We start from the raw sequence: 21,980 nt of genomic DNA, 5'->3' as shown, positions 1-21,980 counted from the left end.
TTAAATAATTTTATTTATATGATTTTTTGTTTATTTATCTATTTAGTTCATGCTTTATGATTTATATAAAAGTCTTTTTTGTTTCTTTGATCAATCAAGTTTCTTAGCTAATTTACTGAGGAATTTGTCAGATTTTTTATTATTCTTCTTTGTTACTTCTAAATATTAAAAATATTTAAATTGAATAAATAAAACTATTTTTAATCAAACTTTATTAAAAGGCAAATAATAAGAAAATCTTTTGATGAAAAAATTGTTTTAAAATTCATAGAAATAAAAAAATTAATTAATTTTTTATACCTTCATTTGAATCATCAGAGGAGTCCATAGAAGTTTCTTCTTCGTATACGTTTGCTTCGAAGCTTATTGTTCTCTTTTTCTTTTGAGGGGGCTTTTTTGCAGCTTTTGGATCTTAGAACTATGATAAATCAAAACTGCTATCATCATCAGCATAACTGTTATTTTTTTTATTTTCTTGACTTTAAATCGAATTATTCTTTGGAGATCCTTAGATAATACTGTTGTTATTGCTTTGCTTAGAATTATTTTTACCATTTTTTTTATTAGTTGCAGCTACTTAAGGCTATTCTACTACGCTCTATTTCTTATTGGTTTATGATGATTATTGAGGTTGTGTTTTAGGAGATTAGTTTTGTTATTTTTGTTAAGCAGGTTTTTAAACTTTAGACTTTTCTGAGAAAATATCTAACACATTATTAGAATCACTATCATCGCTACTTTTACTACTACTGCTACTAGAACTCAATTTGCGCTAGTGGTTAGATTCCTTCTTCTCTACTTAAGTGATAGGAGCTGTCTTTTGAATATTTTATTATTGCTTTTTATCTTGGCTAAATGGGAAAATTGGTGTGTTATTTGAGTCACTTTCAGAGTCAGAATCAGAATCTGATTTATTAAGAGTAACTTCTTTTTGGGCTTATGATTTAGGAGTATTATCACTTTTTTTGTTATTATTTTAATGAGAATCTTAAACTGTAGATGATTATTTTTGGATGGTTGATTAAATAGGAGACTTTTTAGCTGGACTAGGGAAAAGATTTTAAAGGTCTATTTCTTCGTCACTGCTTTAACTGCTGCTACTGCTTGTTTCTACCTTTTGCTTTTTTTATGGTTCTGGCATTTATGCTTTGACACTAGAAGACTACTACTATTACTACTATTAAACTTAATTTTATGCATTTTAGCTACTCTAAGCGTTTTGCTAGTGATGACTGTGATGATGACTTTATTGAGCTTATTGTTACTACATTTGTTATTAATGTTAACTTTATTATTTAGGTTCTACTGTTGATTATTTAGTTTCTTAAGACTATGAATTAGATGCTTATTTTTTTTCATGATGATGACTTTCTTTAGTAGGCTATTATTACTTCTACTCAGGCTTTTTTTAAGTAGGTTTTTCTTTTACCAATTACTACTACTACTATTATTACTACTGCTATTATTGATGCTAAGAGTTTTGTTTCTAAAGTTGCTAATTTTACTACTCTTATAAGACTTGTTAATTAATTTATTCAGCTTACTTTTGCTTGTTTTTATTCTTTTTTTCTTTCTTCTTATTCTTTTTATTGTTGGAGGAAGATTATTGTGATTAGCTATTTTATTAAATATTTTCTCCATTGTGAATTTATTAATTTGCTTTGTGTTGCTAATTTTACTATTACTACTATTATTAGATCTTTTAGTTTTGCTAATTATGAGCACCGTTTTGATGTAATCCGTTTGCAGAAAGAGTATGAGCTTATTGAGACTGATTGTGAAGTAATTAGTTTAGCTTTTTTAATGTTTTGTCATCGTTTTTATTCAAAGGAGAAATGATACATGTAAGTAAAGCATTATATTCTACTATATCTTCAACTACTTCATTCAATGGGATTGTGCAATCTTAATACTTAATTCCTTCTACTTTCAATGGAATTTGGTTACTTTAATGATGATGATTATTGTTATTATTGTTGTTGTGTTGATGATCATCTCCCTATTCAGAAAAAGCTAAAAATGTTTGATAGAACTTCTCAGCTATGATTTTTTGTAGTTCTCTGATAGTAATATTCTTCTTAACAGATATCACAATCTTATTTTTCCAATTTGTGGCTATTTAAATTTTAATTTTATCAGAATTCTGAGGCATAAAGATGGGAATCAATTGCTATGAATATTAATTGTCTCCATTAACCTCAATCTCCATGTTTCTATTTGTGTTGTAGTCCATTTATTGAATAGGCTATTTGTTTTAGGTATGAATTTTAATTTTAAAATGTTTAAAATTTTTCAAAAAGTTAATCAATTATCTTATTATCTTTTTATCATATATTAATTTTAACTTTTGCTCTTACTGTCAATGATAAAGCAAATAGTTTGAAAAACCTATAATTTTTATTATCAAAATAAAATTTGATATTGATAAGTAAAACTAATAAGAAGAACCAAACCGATCTTTCTATCTTTATATATATTATTATCAATAAAAATGTAGATATTTCTTCCACCTTAAAAATTTCTTACAAAAAAAAAAAAAATTTAAACTAGTAAAAACTTAAAATAAATAAAAAAATATTAACATTCAATAAAAGTTATTATTTTAGCATATTGAATTAGTTTTGCTATCAACTTGATTTTTTGAGTTTAAGAATTCAAAATTTAAGATGAAAAAATTGTAATTTAAATCTTAAATTTTTTGTTAAATAAATAAAAATCTTTTTCGTTCAAATAAAATTATTATTTATTTTTGCTAAATATTGCTTAATTTTATAGATTAAAAAATGATATAAATTAATCTTAAAAATATTGTTTACGACAAAATAATTAATATATTTTGATTAAATTAAAGATTGGCTCGAAATATACACTTAATAACTAAGTTAAGTAAATATTAATAGAACTAACAAATGATTAAATCAGAAAAAGAAAATTTCAACTCTCAATAAATATAAGAGCTAAAATAATAATGTTTAAATTAAGCAAATTAATATTTAAAGGAACTTGGATATACTTTTGTTTGGGATAATTATGATAAATACATATTGTAAGGTCCTCGAAAAACAAGATTTGATAATTTTGGTTATTATTATTGTTTTAATGATCGCGGAGATGTTTTTAGGTTTTGGACTGATTATTTTGATACATCTGAAGGGAACTACTATATATTCTATTCAGAAAAAGTAAAGAATCAAGTTTAACCAAAGTCATGGCGAATATTTAACGAAATTAAATTTAAATTAGCGAAAGACCTTTTTATTTATTTAGAAACTAGCCGATAAAATATATAAAAGTATATAGAGTAAAAATAAAAGTGAAGTGAGCTTTCCTCACTATTCAGTAAATTTTTTTTTTTGAGTTTATGATAAATCAATAAATATTTATTTTTTTAAAGTGTCTAAAAATTATTTAAGATTATTGAGAAAAAAACAAGTTATTGGGAAACAGTTGATAAAATTCATAAGTGAAAAACGTTAAAATGAATAAATAGGTTATTTCTCCCAACAATAATATTTATCTTTATTTGTTTCAAGTATTTTTTGATTGTGATTATCAATTTCAAAATAAATTTTTGAAGATAGTTAAAATAAAAAATTATCATAAATTTTAATGAGATTATAAAATGATATCTTATTAAGATTTATTTATTAATATTTAATTTTTCTCAAATTTATATTTATAAAGAAAAGTGTAAATTTATAAAATAGCAAAAAAAAAATCTTTCAATAAAAGATTTTTTTAAAAACATTTATTTATCTAATTTTAATAAAATAGTTTAATTTTTAAATTTTATTTTTGATTAATTTTAATAAAAATGAGCTTGGTTTATAAATAATTTTAATTATTTTTTATATTTATTTATTCATCATATATTAACTTAATTGCTGTGAAGATATAAATAATATTATGTGTTTTTCTGATTCAAATGTTTAAAAAGAACGATTAAAGAAATTAAATTAAATGAAAATTTCTAAAAAATAAAATATTCTATTTATGTGTTGTTACATTATCGAATTTTTAAATCGTTCTATGTTTTTAGATTACTTAAATAGAAGATTCTAATAAAACATTAAGAATAACTGAATAAATAAAAGTAAAAAGTCGACTGTATATACCCCCACATTTTTTTTTTGTTTAACTTGTTATTTAATTAGAAATTAAGCTAAAATTTAAAATCTTTTTAAGGTAAGCGAAGAGTAATGTATTAATTATTTTTGAATTGAGTTAATACAACTAATTTTTAATGCTTTTTTTTAACTATGGCTTTTAAATGAAATATCTATTTTTCATTCATTATTTTCTATAAAGTTTAATAAATTTTGGGATTTAAGTGTTATATATGGTCTGTTCAGAAATATTTATGTCTGTTCTTCTTTTTTATATTTAATATTTAAAGCTTTAATTACTTTTTTGCGTTAAGATGTGGGAGTTTTAAACGTTCTACATGTATACATGCATGCACATATTCATCATCATATATCTTGGGTTTGTGTAAAAAATTATTTAATTACACTTTTAAAAAAAGAAAATTAGCAACATCAATTATTCAAGCAGTAAATTAAAAAAATACATGTAATTGATTGATATTAACTTTGTCAATAAGTAAAAGAAGATTTTCATAGAGTTTATATGGATTTTAATATAACAAGGAACAAATTTAATTGAGTGATTGATTTACTAGAAGTTTGGTTCACATAAAATAAATACTTATTATGTAGATGTGTAAATAAATAAGACAGAACTAAGAAAGCTGAAAACATTAATTTAGTGTAAATTTTTAATAGCAGCTGTTATTTTACTGATAAAGGGATGAAAACTTTGTATTATTCTGTAAGCTAATTTTGTAAATAGATTAAAAATAGCATTTCAAATTATCTCCACTACATTTCAATTAGATATTACTTTGAATTCGTCTCATCAGAGAGATTACATTCTTTAGGGGTATTAAAAATACTAACAACACCAAAGGAAATCAAAAAAGAAACCAGAATTTTACTCAGTTTACAAAATTAATTTAACTCTGTAATCTTTCATTTGTCATAAGATGAATGCTTGTAAATTACTTTAATTTTAAAATTAAGTAAAGTAAACAAAAATTTTAACACCAAAAATTGTTTTAATTAAAAGATTACATAAATAAAGTTGAATTGAAGAAACCTTTTTAGCGGGAGTCCTAATTAGTGTTTTAATGTAAAGGACTTTATTGTATTAAAAAAAAGACTTATTACATATTCTATTTTGATATTAAGCAATCAGAAAACCAAAGAATATTTACATTTTTTATACATAAATTTTATTTCAACTGTTAAATTCCAATTTACTGAATCCTATGTAATATCTTCAAGCCAAGCAGGATACTTAGATGGCTACTTAATCTTAGAAGAGCCTTCATCAAAAATTGATTACCAAATTCATAAAAAACAATTAAAAATATTAGATGCTTAAATTCTTATGTAAACTTAACTTTGTTACATAAAATTGATAATAAATTGAGATTAAAAATCAACTATCAATTGTTAATTAATTTCAATTTTGATAATCAAAAACTTTTGTAAATAAGCTAGTCAGAATTAGAGGGGAATAGCTATTTTTAATTGTAACTTAGCAATTTTTAAATTATAAAGTTACTTAAATTCCGAAAAATATTTATTTATATAAGAAAAATAGTGTTTATCAACTATAATTTTGAGTCATTAATGATGAAAAAGTATCTTCAATTTTTAAATCTAACAAGCAGGATTAAACGATTATTTAATCATCAGATTAAACTGTAAATTAAAAAAATTCACACTGTTTTTACTGTAATTCAAATTCATTTCTATTTAAGCAAGATACATTAAATATTTGAATCCCCCTTAATGGTTTTAAGATTGTAGGTAGATGGCTTATATTTTCAAATTATTATTAAGTTATTCTTATAATACAAATATCTTTACAATTAATTGACAGTAATCAGCAGCATCCCCACTCAAAACATTAGTACATTGTTACATATTTATCAATAAATGTTAAGTCGATGATTTCTAATTGAACGGGGGATTCCAATTTTTTAATTACAAATCTAAATTCAAATTCATGGTTTAAGCTTAAATAAGGAATTTATTTTATATAAAAAATTAGGCTTTCCACATAATTTGCTAAAAAGTATGCTTTCAATGTATACCGATATTTATATCGTGTATGACCTCTAGAAGTAAAATTATAGCAAGAGCAATATTTGTATTATTAATTTGATACTTGCCTTTAATTTAAACCACCTAACAGTGTTACACTGAAATTTACTGATGGCAGCTTTTTATTTGAAAATATAATGAGTGTGTGGTTAAAATTCATAAAGTGTAGGATTTCAGCAAAAATACGTATTTTATCAGAAAAATATCTTTATTGTTCGTTCAAATAAAATTTGTTAAAACTCTGCTGCTCACTCAAGAGGGTATTTATTCATATAGAAAGATTACAGATTAAATTTTCAATAAAAATTAATATAATTTAGTGGTGCTACTAACATTATCATTATTTAATTAGGTTATCACTTTTGATTTTACATTTATTTTTTTAATAGATTATACATAATTTATTTAGTGAATCATCAGTATTTGATACTAACTCAATCAGTTTATAGTTCTTATGTAATGTTAATAAATTAAGGTAAATTAGTCTTGATACTTTTACTTTAGAGTGCATTCTTCATTAGGCAATACAAAATTGTTTGTTTATATTAGTTTATTCTTTAGAAAAGCAGCTAAAATTCTTTTAATTCAATTCTATAAATATTCTCTATTAAAGATTTTTTTAATTTTTTAACCTACTTATGCAAAAACAAATAACTTTTAATTGTAAATTCAAAGAAGCTTTTTTTCAAATTTTGCAGTGATACTTTATCCTAATTTTAAATATAAACAAATCTTTTAAGAAATTGTCAAAAGCACTTGAACGGGAGAAATTAAATTTATATCAAAGTGTTTTTGTGGTACTATAAAGTTTATTAAGTTAAGAAGGTCAAATATAATCAATTATAATCTAATTAATCCCCAATTTCCCAACACACATCAAAATCTGACTCACTTAAATTTTTATATTAAAGAATTGACATTTCTCAAATGGATTATTTTACCAAACAGTGCGCAGCCATCCAAATCTGAATCAGAAATTTTCATAGCTTACGCTCAAAATACGAATAAAATCTATCTCCAAATCAATCCACAAGTATCACTTTGTAAAGAGATTTTTGGAAATGAATCAAAAATAAATTTTTTTTGTATTTTTTGTTATTTTTATTTTTTACTCTGAAGTTAAATTTTTAATCATTTAGATATTCAAATTTACTTACTACCTTTTTACTTACAAATTCAGCAAATATATTTCTTAGCTAATAAATTTAAGTAACTAAGCAATAGTTAAATATTTAACTAGTCGGTTTTACATTAGTTTATATATCATCTTAATTGAAGCTAATACATACATACTGCTTCGAAATTTAACAAAATTTGCTAAATTATACTTAAAATATTATTTTTTTAATTTATGGAGATCAAATTAATTGCATGAAAAGGTTTTTTTTATCTAATATAATTAATATCTTTTATCTTTTGTAACAATTTTAACAAATCTTTCGAATGAGATTGCTATGTCAGGGTCAAATTAGTGAGAAAAGAAAATATCAGAAAACAATAAAATTAATGTGTAATACCTTCTCTAATAATCTGTAGGAATATATAGAAATACCTTAAAGTTAATTTTTTCCATAAATATTTGTAAATAATTAAGGTTTATTTTAATTTATCAACTTAAAAGGTGCAATTAAAATGGATTGCACTATTTCGAAAAACTATAGAAGGATTTAAATTTATTTAATATGACTATTTATGATTCAGAATTTCTCATGTTAAGCAGATACTTAACAATTTACATTAATTAGATTACAAAATTTAATTTTGGAGATATGCATTGGATGATTAATGACGAATTAGTGTAAAGTAAAAGTACCCATACAATTACATTAAGAGGTATTATTGCTCTTTTACTAAGATTAAAGCAAACCTTAAAGCAACTCTGTCCTTCATTGTATAGCTGATTTAATACTGAGGATTGATATCTGAAAATTCTGAATTTTTATTTAAAATATATTTTTCAAAAAAAATATTTTGATTCAAGTTTACCAATTTAGACTTATTTTTCATAATACTTTAATAAAATTTAAAAATATTATGATAGGAAGGGAGCATTATTATATCAAATTTTAGCAGAAAGATTTTAATTTTAGATAAGTTAAGGCATCAATCAATCATAAGAACAGGAAGGTTACTAATTAAAATTAAAAAAGTCTGATACTATCCGAGTAATATTGTGTTATGAAATAGTCTTAATTAAAGTTTTACATAAAAATCAACTTTTATTTTATATGTATAAAATAAATTGGCTTAATTTATCTCTCCATCCTTCATTCTATATTTTCAAAAGCAACTGCTTTCAAAGTTATTCATTAGAGGATCTTTTTGATAAAAGTAAAATCATAAATTCTGCTCAGATGTTGTAGAACGGTGTAAAAAAAATTTTCGAATAAAAGGAGAATCAGCTCGATTATCTTTAATAACAACTAATAATTTAATTGTATCTGTGTAAAATAGTAAAATAATCAAAAGTAATCTATAATTTTAGTGAAAGAAATTATTAGTATCCAAAAAAAAATAAAGAAAGAAAGCACTAATTAAAATTTAGAATAATTAATATTTGAAGCAAACAGACTCACAAAGTACCGGCTAAGATAATAAATAAATAAATAATAAAATTTTTGTTCATAAAAAAGAAAATATTAGTAGTAAATCTATCTTTTTCATCTCCTTCTAAATTTATAAATAATTAAAACAAACAAAAAATCAAAAAATTAGTTAAAAACTCACAAAAAAATAAACCAATAACTTAATAAATTTTTAAAAGCAACATCCTCATCTTAAAAGGTTGCAACATTGCTCGCCATATTTGATCAACACGCTTCTTTGAAAAATCATATTCACTGAATTCGTTTAATAAATATTTTGTAGTCAAAGTATATATTCTTGTTCTGCTAGCTTACTTAAAAATCGCTTCAATCTAAACGAATTTCCTTCAAGCCAGTGCTATTTCTGCTATTTAAGATTGAAAATAAAAACAAATTTAATTTCCAACAAATCTTTGACTTACATAAAAAAAAAAGATACATATATTTCCGATAATAACATATATTTAAAATGCGTAAGTATAAATCAACTGATTCCCACTATTTGGAATAGGCAACTCGCAATTATAATTTCGTCAACTTGAAGAAAAGTAACAACTCCTCTAGTAATTCCAACTCTCTTCCCTCAACAAAAGCAACCATTCGCCCAATAGATTCCTCAACTGAAGAATAGATTCCATATATTCGTGAAAATACCTAAGTTGGAGAGGACAAGCAATATCACCGCTTACCTGATGTAATTAATTAATTTTATTTTCACAAAAAATCTGAAATATTCGTTTTTAATTGTTAAGGACATATTGAATTAATTTTAATTTCCTATTATCTCTTTAAAATAATTTTAAAATTAATTTAATTTAAAAGGATATTTTTATAAACGAAGAACCTCTTTATAACCCTTCTCGTTAGCATTTCTCAATATTCAAAAGCATCAACGCATACAAAAAAGTTAGCTACACTATGATGGATAAATCAAAAAATGTTGTCCACTGTTTCTTGGAAGAAAAGAATCCAATTAGCATCTAATGCTCATAATGGTAATAAATCATTGAAAAATTGATTTAAAATATTAACTTAATATTAAATAACCTCTCTCTTAAAATTCCTCCTTTGATTTAATGAAACTAAATAAATATTTTTATTTATCTTTTCCTTAAATAAATTGTTCCAGAAAAGGAATTTTACCTACCATAATAGAACAATTGAAACTCATAAATCTATTTTTAATTATTTAAATCATAGAAAATGACTAAACTTAATTATTTGAAAATTACACATTAAAATTTAAAATAAAGAACAAAAAATAAATTTTATTATCTAAAATAGTTTTAATGAAAATCATCTTAGAAATACTATCATTTTTAAATATTTATTTTTAATTGATTTTCATTTGAGAAAAAAAAACTTATGAGTTTAATTACATTTATCATACAATCTTAAAAAAATATGAATACAACTAACATAGATTAAATGTATATTTTTATTAGTTTATGGCAAATAAATCATGAACTTTTTTATTTATTGGCCTTATTTTTAATGAAAAGTTAAAAATACTATTTGAATTTAAAATACATCAGTAAATTATGAATAAATCACCATTCAAAAAAGAAGAAAAAAATTTTTATCAAAGTCAGAGTAATCTTTAAAAATGTATCTATAATTTACCCTCTTTTACTCAAGATTACACAGTTTTTTTGAAATGTTTATAATCAATTATTTACATTCTTTTTTTCAAGTTATATTAATTTACTTACCTTATAAAATAGGTCTAAGTTAGCTGACCGCTATTCAAATACTTTGTTTGCCCCACTGGCTGAAACAATATAAGAGTTCTATATGAAGAGAGAAGACTGGAACGAAAGTCTTTCTGTTTCTACTAAGGATGAGTCTTGCTAAATTCTCCCTGAGTATTCAAACTCTGGAGTCATAAATAACTTATAAAATGGCCATATTTTCTTGAATCAATTTTAACTTGCTTAAGAAAAAGAAGATGTAAACTATATAGAAAAAATATTGTCTAGCCCTCATAATCAATAGCCTTAAATAATATTCCGCCGTATGTTTGTTGCTGGTAAAGGAACTATTTTGCGCTCAATTCACATCAATACTTCATTCTTAAATATGGTTAATTTTTCAACTGAAGACTTCCTCCTTTGCACTGCTATTCGCAAAGCTCTTCCTGACATATTCTACAGTTTGAACTACATACAAATTATGAAAAAAGCCCTTTTTAAAATTGACAACTCACAATAGCAAGAAATTTTTAATCACTCTATTCTGACTGCAAATAACTAGGTAATAAAAAAATTACAATTATAAATTTAAGATTTCTAATCTTTAATTACACAAACAAACAAAGTATATTTTTTATTTTTAGAGTAACAAAAAAACAAAATTAGCTAGTTAAAAACAAGTGATCCAATTATTTTACACATTCTTATAATCATTGAATTAATTTTTTAAGAAATCATGGTAAAATAAAAAAAACTTATTTTACAAAAATAAATAAAAATAAATGTCTTTTTTTTCATTTTTTTTTTAAATGTAATAAATTTAAAATAAAAAGAGCAAGCGTGTTTTAGAAAAAAATAAAAAATTTATTATAAATTGATTTCATTGTGAATAAATTAAATATTCCAAAAATGAATACAAACAAACATATTAAGAAATAGCATTTTAATAAATATTTTAAGAAAGTAAAAATGCTAAGTTACTCTTTAAAAGTAAGAAAAAATTGATCTTACTTGCTTATTTCTTTTCAGATGCTAAATTTTTAGTTTACATCTGACAATTATATTTGCTTTTTTGTTCATTACTCTATTAAAAAATAAATAAAATAAACTAAACTAAATAAAGCGCACATTAAATATTACTTTGTTTTTTCGTCATTTCATTTTAATATTACAAATTTAATTATCACTTCATTTATTAATATGTATTTTAATTAAAAATAATTAGTAAATTGACATATAATGCAGATACGAAGGTGCCAATATGCCATACTCTAAACTTGTTATTTTAAAGATAACAAACTAGCCTTCTATTTCTTACAAATTCTCCTCCGCATCCTCAATAGAGTAGAATAATAGCAACTCTAACCCTTGTAATCTTGCTTAGTTGAATAAAAAAGTACATAACTTAACTTTTACATTTCACTCTAAAGATTGTACTAGTTACTTCTTTAGCCAAAAATTTATTTATTTACTCTCTTAAAATGCTAATTTAATTTTTTACAAATATTATAGCGTAAGCTTTTTGAAAGAGAAGATATTGTAATCAATAACTAGCAGTCTAAGATACTTTAATGCGCTTTTGGCTTTAAGATTGAAGACGAAACTTCAGAAGAAACCAGCAGAAGCTAATCTTCTTCCATTTCAGGACAATAAAGCTTTGGCTAAAGTTGTACCTAAAACAAAAAAATAACAGAATAAGTTTCTTTCTAGTAATAATAAACAAATTAACACATTAGCTAGATAGAAAAAATTTTCAAATTGAGAGTCAGCAACTATTGATTGATTTATTGATTAACCTAAGGCTATCATTTAGTTTTGATTGATTTTTAAATTAATGATAACTCAATGAATACATAATTCTTAATCTCTTTCTTGAAATATTTATACAAAATACAAGCCTTTCTTTCATCCTGCCTGTCTATCTAATCATAATCATTCATTAATGAATTTAAAAAAGAAAAGAATCAAACAAAATAACACACAAAGAAACAAACAAAGAAAATAACAAACTCAAGAGATAACATTTATTACAATTTAATCTGATAAATCCTATTCCATTTTACTTGATCCAATTACTAATCTCATAATCACATAATAAAAACATGAATAATAAAAAATAATTCCATCTTTTTTACTTCAAGCACACAAAAATATATAAATGATCTAATTCTGTCTCTTTAAGCTTACATATTTAAAAATCAATATAAAGAAAAAACATTAATAACTAACCAATAACTTAAAATACCAAATCTTTACTCTAATCCAAAACTATCTCACATTTAACCCTTGATTTATTGAATTACTCTCACTTTATTTTCACAAAAATATATGAATAAAAATCTTGTATTTGGCATTTATCACAATTAAATAGATTTTGCTTGACTTACTTTCTTTTAGCTAATATAATAAATAGATAAAGAACATACATAACAATAACTCAATCTCAAATAAAGAAACTTGTCTCTTATTCGTTCATTCATCCATTCACTCACTTATAATATATATAAAGCCTTTATTTTCCCAATTAATTATATTATTTTATTAAGAGTATTATTTATTGATTTATAAATTTCGTCTATTTGCACCATCTTCACAAATTAATATTTATCACTGTAACTCAAAAAAATTTAAATGAAAGAATTTATTTACTAAAGATAAATTGGAGTATTAAAAATAGTTTTCAACTAACAAACCTTTTAATTTATTTATTAATAAATTTTATAATTAATTTTTTCACTATTTTAATGTTTATTATCATTTTAAAGCTTATTTGCTAAAAATTGAACACTTTTTAAAGTCTTTTTTCACTCTTTTATGTTCTTTAAAAACTATCATAAATTTTTTCTTCAATTATACTATTAAATAAAATGCAAGCCAAAAAATACACATTGCGCTTATCGATTAGAAATTCTTTTATCAAATCTTATCAATTTGAATAGAAATAATAAATGATCTACTTATTGTTAATAGAGATAAAATAATCTTTTCTTCATTATCCACTAAAATTAATTAAACCACAAATATTTGATGGATAATCAGAATTAAATCTTTTAAATATAACATTAAATTTTTGAGTAAATTTAACTTAGATTACAAATGGACTCTTACTCAAGAATTTACTAAAATTATTAATAGGTTAAAATAAATATTGATGAATCTTTTATGAATGATATTTTTAATAAAAGTAATAGAAGTATTGATTTATTGAAAAGTGTAACTATTGAATATTTCCAAACTATAAACATCTAAAAAATGCCTTTATACATTAAAAAGTGCTTTTATTTACAACTATTTCCTTAACTTTGACAAAAAATGAATATTTTTAGAATTAATATTTTCTATATTATTAACTTTTGCTTATTATTATCAATGAATAATTTTAGTAGCTCGAATACTTTTAAAAAAGTGTAATTACACACATACTTTTATTGGTTGGTCAAAATTAATTAGAAATCTAAAAATAATTTGATTTGATTTTTATTTTAATCTTACTTTGCTAAAAAATCATTTAGCATATATTTTTATCAGAGAATTTTACTTAATTTTAAATTAACTAAGCTTTCAACATTAAATAGAAATCCATTTTGATCCTTGAACGATTTAAACAACTTTTAAATAAAGCACCAAAAAGAAAAAATTAAATAACTTGTATGAAAAATTTAAACAAAAAAAATACATAATTAATTTTTCTTCAGCAATAAATTAATTAACCTAAAATACCTTTAGATTATTTAATTTGTCTATTTTGATATTAAAATTGAAATGGTCTTTAAAGATAGAATATAACTTAAATTTACTTTAATTTAATAAAAAAATTAAAATGCCTTCCTAAATTATACTTTTTATTTCATTCATACTTTAATCTATTGAATTTTATTTTTCTTCTAAGTAAAAATCTTTTTAAATAAATGAAATTAAATGAATGAATGAACTTTAAGTAATCAAATTTATTTTTTTTTTCTTTTTAATAAAAAAAATTTCTATTTTCTGTAAATAAATTTTTTTATTTGCTAATTTCTAATCTCTGTAAATAAAATTTTTTTATTTGCTCAAAAAATGATGGCGCTTTGATTTAAAAAAAAAATAATTTTTTGCTGTAAATTAATAAATTAATTTTCTAATTTACTTAAATTTAAAGATCTTCTTACTTATTTATAAATGAGCATTTTTAAATGAAACAAATAAAAAATAAAAAAGAAGTTAAATCCAATAAACTAAAAACAACTAATATTTAAAAGTTGATGAATGAATCCGCAGATTTTTTTTTGATTACATCAAGATAAGGTTATGAATAATTGTAAAGATCTAAGTGAAAATACTAATTTTAAAAACATAAATTATTATATATAAGAATTTACAAATAACCATTGATTGAATACTTAATGTTTGTTTAATTATTAAACATTCAAGTCTTTTTTTCAACTATGATTTTAATTATGAGCAGTTTAATTACCTTAATTAGGTATTTGTTTGAGTAAGAATGTATAATGATTGTTCCTATTTATATTATAACAATTAATAGACTGCCATTCATCTTTTGAAACATCAAAAATATCAATATTATTTGCTGTAATTTAGGTACTAGCTTTTCCTCCGATAATTAATATTTTATCCTAATCACTTACTAAACTATAGAAAGCTCTTGGAATTTTCATGAATGTAATAATAAACCATTTATTTAAATCGAAATTATACATCTCAACTGAGTTCAAATATAGTCTTCCATCGTAGCCTCCAAAAACATATAAATTTTTTTTGATAATTTTACACTAAGCTCCTACCCTACAATTAATCATGTTGTGCATTTGGCTCCATTCATTCAAGTGAGAATGCTATTCTGAATCAGTATATGAAAGTGATCTATTTCAATTTAAAATTTATACATTATATGATATATATGTAATCAAGTTCTAAAAAAATTGTAAATAAACAAATTTAGTTCTAGAACCACAAATTTATTGTAATATTTCTATTGAAATCAGGATAAATAATTTTTTTTAGATAATAAATATACCGTATTTTAATTTAAAAAATAATAATAATAATAATGGACTCATTTTAATTGTTTATTAATTTTTTCTTTTCAACTCATTTTAATTTTATAAATAAGATGAAATAAATTTAAATTTCTTATGCATTTATTATATGCTCGTTTATCTTATTTAATCTTTCAGTAACTTTAGAAATAAAAAGCTTTTAACAAATTTTATTGATTACTCTTGATAAAAAATCCAAAATTTTCAATAAAATTTAATTACTTTTAAATAAGTATTTTATTTTTTTTAAATTTAAAAATTGTAAACTAAACCAAATATTTCTAAAATAAGTCCAAACTGAATAATTGATTACCTAATATGTGCTAAAAATATAATAAATAATTTAAGGCCATTTTATTATTTTCTATTTTAATTATATTTGCTCTGTTAGATTGCTTTACTATACTAAAAAAATATTTGAAGACCATTATTATTGAAAGATCTTTATAGAGCTTTTGTCTCTTTTTTAAACTTTGGTTATAAAAGGCACTTTCTTACATTTATAATTTTCAGGTATGATTAAAAAAACGATGAAAATTATATTTTTATTTATTTAATTCTTAGTTTATTTATTGGAAAATGAAATTAAACTTACAATTTATAGGCAGAATTAGTAATCTTGTTTGAGATGATTCCTCCTAGTACATAAACGTTTTCTTTGCTGGTTTCATAAGTACAACAAAATCCTGTTAACGAATAGGGTAAGGGTTATTTTTGGATTATTCTGTTTTCTTTAATATTTATAATCATACAATCCTAAAGGATTTAGTCATTTTCATCTCTACCTCCTATCAAAAAGATTTCATTAGATTTTTCTATATAAATTGCTGTAAGGTCATAACTGAAGTTACTTAATTTAAAAGTAAAGCTTGAAAAAGAATCTTCATTGATATTATACTTGATTATATCTTTTGTAAATATTCTTTTGTATTCGGAAGAAGATTATTGTTTTTACTCATATGAAAATAATTGTTTCTTATTATATTATTTTTCATCATTCCTTTCAGCAAAATACCCTCCTATGAATAAAATACAATTACTTTGAGGTAGCATTACACAGCTAAATCCATAGTAACCAGGGTCTTTAAAATCTAGCAAATTTCTAGGTAAATTATAATTTATCTTTTTAATAATTTCTCCTTAGTTGCTGATTATCTCTCCTAATGAATCGCAATCATTCCCTCCTAATTAAACCATATTGTAATTTAGGCAACATACTGCCTTATTTTCTTGTTTATATGACATGTTATTTTAACATTAAAGATTTTGTTATGGTTATGGCATTAAATTTTATATACTATTAACTCTTAATTAGGTAGGTTATGGATTCAATGTGGGAGATGGTGAATTCAGAGTGTTTTTTACATTCAATGAGTTTACTTTATGCCTAACTTATTCTCCTTAAAATTATTAAATAGATGTTTATTATTAAAGTGCTTAAGATAACTAATTTGTTGTTCCCATATCATTTTTTTTATAGTTTGCTAATAGATATTTATGAGTTGGCACTGGTTAGTTTTTCTCTATTAGTTTTTATTGTTATTTTTACACTGAATCCTGTACTTGATTTATAATTGATTATTAAGGTGTAGTGTGTTATGAGTTATCAGTGCAGATAATTTGAATTTAAGATGATACTTTTTAATAATTTGAAATATTCTTTTACTACATTTCTGATTAATCTGTCACTTCCTAATTAAATATATTGTTTTGTTATATGATGACATTCGAGCATGATGATTCTACAGCTTTGAGTTAATTTAAGTTATTAACATTTGAGTATTGAGAAGATTTTACTTTTATTTTAAAGCTATTTTAGGCATCTTTATTTTTAATTCTCTACTCTACCAATTCTCTAAAGTTAATTATCCCAAAATTAGCACTATAGTTGTTAGAACAAGAGCTCCCACTATCTTCGATTCCTTAGAAATACTATTGGCAATTATTATGATTATATTCCCCAGTTTATGAACTCTATCTAGATGATAACGGTTTGTCTATTTTTCTTTCAAATGTACAAATCTAATAGTTTGAATTTGATCTAGAAAGGGAAAGTTTAGTCTAGGAATCGTTTTGGTAAGCAGGTTAATAGTTAAGTTTGTAATCAATACGCTCTGAACATTCTGAAAATGAACGTGCACGTGATGAAGGAGCCTGGGCAAATTAATTTGATTTCTATCTTACTGAATCTTATGATTGTAGATATTCATTTATATCTTTTTTATTGTTAGATTATGCATATGAATAGTCTTAATCACACATATTTTCATTATTTTTATTTTATCCTATTGGGTTTTTTTATGAATCCTACCTTAAATGTTCTGTTTAGCTTTATTTTTAGTTCTCAAATTAATTTTAATTTATGTTCTCAATTTTATTTTATTTGCTATTGTTTGCTTATACTTTAGAGTTTGCTGTAGGAGGTAATGGGTTAATATTCTTCGATTAAAATTTATTGGATGCTTGAACAGTAACACTTTCTTTATTATCTCTTTATGACAGTAAATTTGTTTTTGAGCATTATGCTGAGTTTGCATTTTCTAGTTAATGGCAACTAAAAACTTAATTTTAGATTGTTTGTTAATCCAAAAATTAATTTTGATCATTTTTTCCTTAAAATAAAATGTTTTACTGAGAAATTGTGCATTTTTGCAAAGAATTATTTTAATTGGCCTGTAAATCTTTCTGAAAATTATTATTGATAGAAATACTTTAGCTATTGTTATTGTTTTAGTTAATCTGTTTGTTATTGTTTTATTATTGATTTGCTTCTTGAATTAAACTACCTAAATTGTTTCTTTCTTTATTGCTTAATTATTAAGTTAAATTCATTTTATTTACATATTTAGTTTATTAAACTTGCTCTGTGTTAATACGATTATTAATGTTTTATGTACTTTGTTCCTCCTCATCATCTTACTCTTCATTTATAGTTCTTGTGGAAATTAGTCCATGATTTGTATAGCTATGATAAAATAATCCTTTGTGTAGATTTTAACTGTCTTATTTTATTTAATTTATTATCTGATTTTCTTACTTTTATTATGTAGCAGCAGTAGGTTAATTATTTTGATTTATTTTTTAATTTGCTATATTCTCATTATTATCTTAGCTGTTCACAATATTTTCGTTTTTAATGAATTCAGTCATTGAATCTTCTTTTCTATTATAAAAAGAATTTTTGTTTTAATTATCTTCATTTTGATTTTGGTTTTTTCTTTGAATTTAAATTTCATAAAAATTGTTTTGGTTATCTATTTGTGTGTCAAATTCATTTTGAATAAAAATTTCTTATTAATTTTACTTTTGTGCACTAATTTCATTTTAATTATTGATTGTATTTTGAGTAAAATCAGTTATTTCATTGTATCGTTGGTTCTAATTATTAATAGATTTATTGATTAAGATGTTCTTATGTTAGTTTTATTAATTTACAAAAGAATTTTGAATTTAGTTAGCTTGCTAATGCTAATTAGATTGAACAAAATTAGTATTACAATTACTTAATTATGGAGCAGTTTTAGTTAGATTATTTTGCTAAATTTAATTTTGTTAGCAATTTTTATCAAGCTAACCATTTTTTTGAGATAGATAAATTGCTCTGTAGCTGTTTTAATTTTGATTCGATTGGCTTTTATTTAGCTTAGAACCGCTTTCTATTTTTTCTATTTTTTGCTTACTATTTAACAAACAAGCTGATTATTATTAATTTAGATAATATTAGCTTGTAATGATACTTCCATTCTCAAAATTTTAGCTTGTAAACAACTACATCTCATTTGATGCTGAATGAGATATTGGTGAAGGATTTGTAAAAAGATTCTAAATTTCATGAATATTTTTTTATTAAAAGCATTCTGTTGTAATCAAATTGAGATCAGAAGGAGATGAATGATTAATTTATTCTTAATCGATAGCTATTTGCTATCTTGGAATTACTGCTTTCTTTACGGAGTTTTATATTTTATTTCTGAATAAGCTTGCCTCACATTAAGACTGCTGTATGTTCCTACCTTCGATTGATATGCTCTCTACTGTTTAAATATTATTTATTTGGCTTAAACCACTGATGTTATAATTCAGAAAAATTTAAGGAGATTCTTAAAATTCACATTAATCGTAATTGTCTTAATTTAAATTATTGTCTAAAGCATAGTTTTACTGTACAGCACTGCTCAAACATGCAGAAATAGGAGAAGAATAAAATAGACATTTTTATTATTGTTACTAGTTTGAGGATTTTGATTAATCAAGCTAAAATTCTTAAATAATCTCATCGTTTTATAATGATTTATCTAAAAATTTTTCCTTATTAGTGTTCTATCTGAAACCTGAGAGACTTCTATCTCTATTAAACAAATTTCTATTGCTAAGTTTATTTAATGGATTGGTTGCTGGACTATTATTAAGAGAAGAGCTTATATGATTAACTATTTAAGTTTTGTTTAAATTATTGAAGGTGCTTTGTTTTTCTATGAAACCTCCACAAGAAGTAATTCTTTTTCTGTTTGTATAATTCTCCTTACTGCTCTAATTTATATTATCAGCAGAATAATCTTTACTTAATTAAAGCATTTCAGGGTTAGTTATGCCCATTTTAATTCTCTTTGAACTCATTGAATTTAGCTTAAGAGCATCTGATGAGTTACATTATCCTAATCCAATACTCCTATTTAGAACATTGTTTTACTCTGCAATTTAATCATGTTCACTTGTTTTTAGTGTTTGCACCTTAGTTTAAGAAGTATTTTCAGTTGTTTCAACATTGAGATCATCAGAGCTATTTAATTTTAAAGATAAAACTTCTTCATTTCTAAGCAGCGATTAATCTTAAAACTAAGGGCTTTCTATAGTTTTAAGTTTTTATATTTCATTTATACTTTAATTATTAGTACTTTTTTTTAATTTTGAAAATTGATGAGAGGATTATATTTTGTTTCTTAACCTATTAATTATTGGAGAAGAATGAGTATAAAATGAGCCTTTGTTTAATTATTAGTTTTTTTTAGGATTAGGTGGACTTGCTTACAACTTATTCTTAGTAGATTATTGAGGATTTATTTACTGGATAAGCATATCGATTTTCTTTTTTTTTTCAGGTGTCCTATTGATTTATTCTGTATTTTTTTAATTTTATTGAGTACTTAAAGTTTAATGCTAAAATACATTTTTCTTAACAGATTGCTTTGGTATCTTTTATTTTAATCCTTTCAAATAGCTTTTTTACTCATCTTTTTCTTTTTCATAATTAGCTGAAAGCTTTTTAATTGAACTGAGTTCATTAGGAGTTTTATATTTTTTTAAATAGGGTATACTTTCATATTATTATTTCATTGTTTTCTCTTATTTTTATTGACTTGAATTCTCTTACAGCTATTTTTAATTTTTTTCTTTCTCAACCTAAACCTATTCTACTTGAAAACTTTCAATCTTTGGCTATTTTTCACTATATGGGCTTGTTTGATGCATTTCCTAATTTTTAATATTGAAAAAACAATTGAAGTAAAACGTTTATTTATAATATAAAATATATACCTATTTAAATTCTTTTTTAGCTTCTAACTAGCCTGAAGAAGATGATTTTATTCTTGAATGATAGGAATCAGTGTTAATTTTCTCAACGATCTAATATATATTGTTAAAAGTTTATAGCATTAAAATTTGCTTTATTTATATAAATATTTTTTATTACTTCATCTTCTTTATTTTCGCAAGAACTTCCAGTGTAATACATCGATGAGGTTTAAAGAGCCTAAGAAGAAGAAGAAAAAGATCTCTACTTAGATATTTTCTGTGCGAACAGCTTAGTTTTTGGTCTTTAGTAAATGCTGTCGAAAAGCAAATTCTAAAGAATCTTCATCAGTAATGCATCAACATTTATTGTCTCTAGCTAAAATGATTAAACATGAGTTTGATTGTAAAAGACTTTAATTTCATCTGAAATTTTATTCAAATTCTTCAAACACTTTTGAACTTGCATAAAAGACATAGAACCATCAATAGCTTCGAGTAGAGCCAAGTCTTAGATATACCTTTATGTTTTGTTCATCTCATTTGCTAAATTGAATTTTTTCTCTTCATACTCTTTTTAATAACATTCCTTCTACTCATTATAACTTTGTCTAAACTAATTCATCAAGTATATGAATCCACTCTCTAATTCTTAAATAGAAGCAAAATAAACTTCTTCCATTTCCCTTAAGTTTTGTTGTGAAGACTCAAAATACATGTTGAGTTATTCAATAACACTCTAAGCATTTTATTTAATTAACTTTAATTCTTAATTTACTGTACACTCTGTTTCTTCTACAGATTTATAGTTTATAAAGCTTTCTTAACTCATTTTATTGGGTTATTAGATCTCTATTCAGAGATTGTATACACCTCAAGTTTTTTTGCCTCTTTGTACTAAATTCCTTTGATTTTGGAATTTTACCTTCTTTTAATTAAAGTCCTACTTATTATTATTGATTAATATTTCTACTTAAATAGTAT

General features: G+C 22.9%; 4 protein-coding genes across 4 annotated transcripts; 2 read left to right on the top strand and 2 right to left on the bottom strand. All coding sequences in view use genetic code 6, as the record gives it.

The window, feature by feature from the left end:
• Positions 1 to 90: 90 nt before the first annotated feature.
• TTHERM_00037280 (adenylyl cyclase, putative) lies at positions 91 to 2,233 on the bottom strand (the record flags this gene model as incomplete). The annotated part of the gene is made up of 2 exons (XM_972036.1): positions 91 to 158; positions 301 to 2,233. The coding sequence occupies 2 exons, from the start codon at positions 2,231 to 2,233 to the stop codon at positions 91 to 93; spliced, it is 2,001 nt and encodes a 666-aa protein (XP_977129.1).
• Positions 2,234 to 7,855: 5,622 nt separating this feature from the next.
• On the top strand, positions 7,856 to 8,074 carry TTHERM_000037279 (hypothetical protein; the record flags this gene model as incomplete). The annotated part of the gene is made up of 1 exon (XM_012797149.1): positions 7,856 to 8,074. The coding sequence occupies one exon, from the start codon at positions 7,856 to 7,858 to the stop codon at positions 8,072 to 8,074; it is 219 nt and encodes a 72-aa protein (XP_012652603.1).
• A 1,153-nt stretch (positions 8,075 to 9,227) lies between these two features.
• On the top strand, positions 9,228 to 12,228 carry TTHERM_00037270 (hypothetical protein; the record flags this gene model as incomplete). Its single annotated transcript, XM_972035.2, has 5 exons — positions 9,228 to 9,452; positions 9,581 to 9,753; positions 10,483 to 11,011; positions 11,675 to 11,845; positions 11,962 to 12,228. 5 exons carry the CDS (start codon positions 9,228 to 9,230, stop codon positions 12,226 to 12,228), a joined length of 1,365 nt encoding a protein of 454 aa, XP_977128.2.
• A 2,639-nt stretch (positions 12,229 to 14,867) lies between these two features.
• On the bottom strand, positions 14,868 to 21,828 carry TTHERM_00037260 (kelch motif protein; the record flags this gene model as incomplete). The annotated part of the gene is made up of 4 exons (XM_972034.2): positions 14,868 to 15,309; positions 16,081 to 20,957; positions 21,021 to 21,110; positions 21,178 to 21,828. The coding sequence occupies 4 exons, from the start codon at positions 21,826 to 21,828 to the stop codon at positions 14,868 to 14,870; spliced, it is 6,060 nt and encodes a 2,019-aa protein (XP_977127.2).
• Positions 21,829 to 21,980: the final 152 nt, after the last annotated feature.

This window comes from Tetrahymena thermophila (genome assembly GCF_000189635.1).
Source record: "Tetrahymena thermophila SB210 genomic scaffold scf_8254667, whole genome shotgun sequence".
NCBI classification, from domain to species: Eukaryota; Ciliophora; class Oligohymenophorea; order Hymenostomatida; family Tetrahymenidae; genus Tetrahymena; species Tetrahymena thermophila.
The sequence above is the reverse complement of the archived record's forward strand: the minus strand, read 5'-3'. Positions and strand labels throughout refer to the sequence as shown.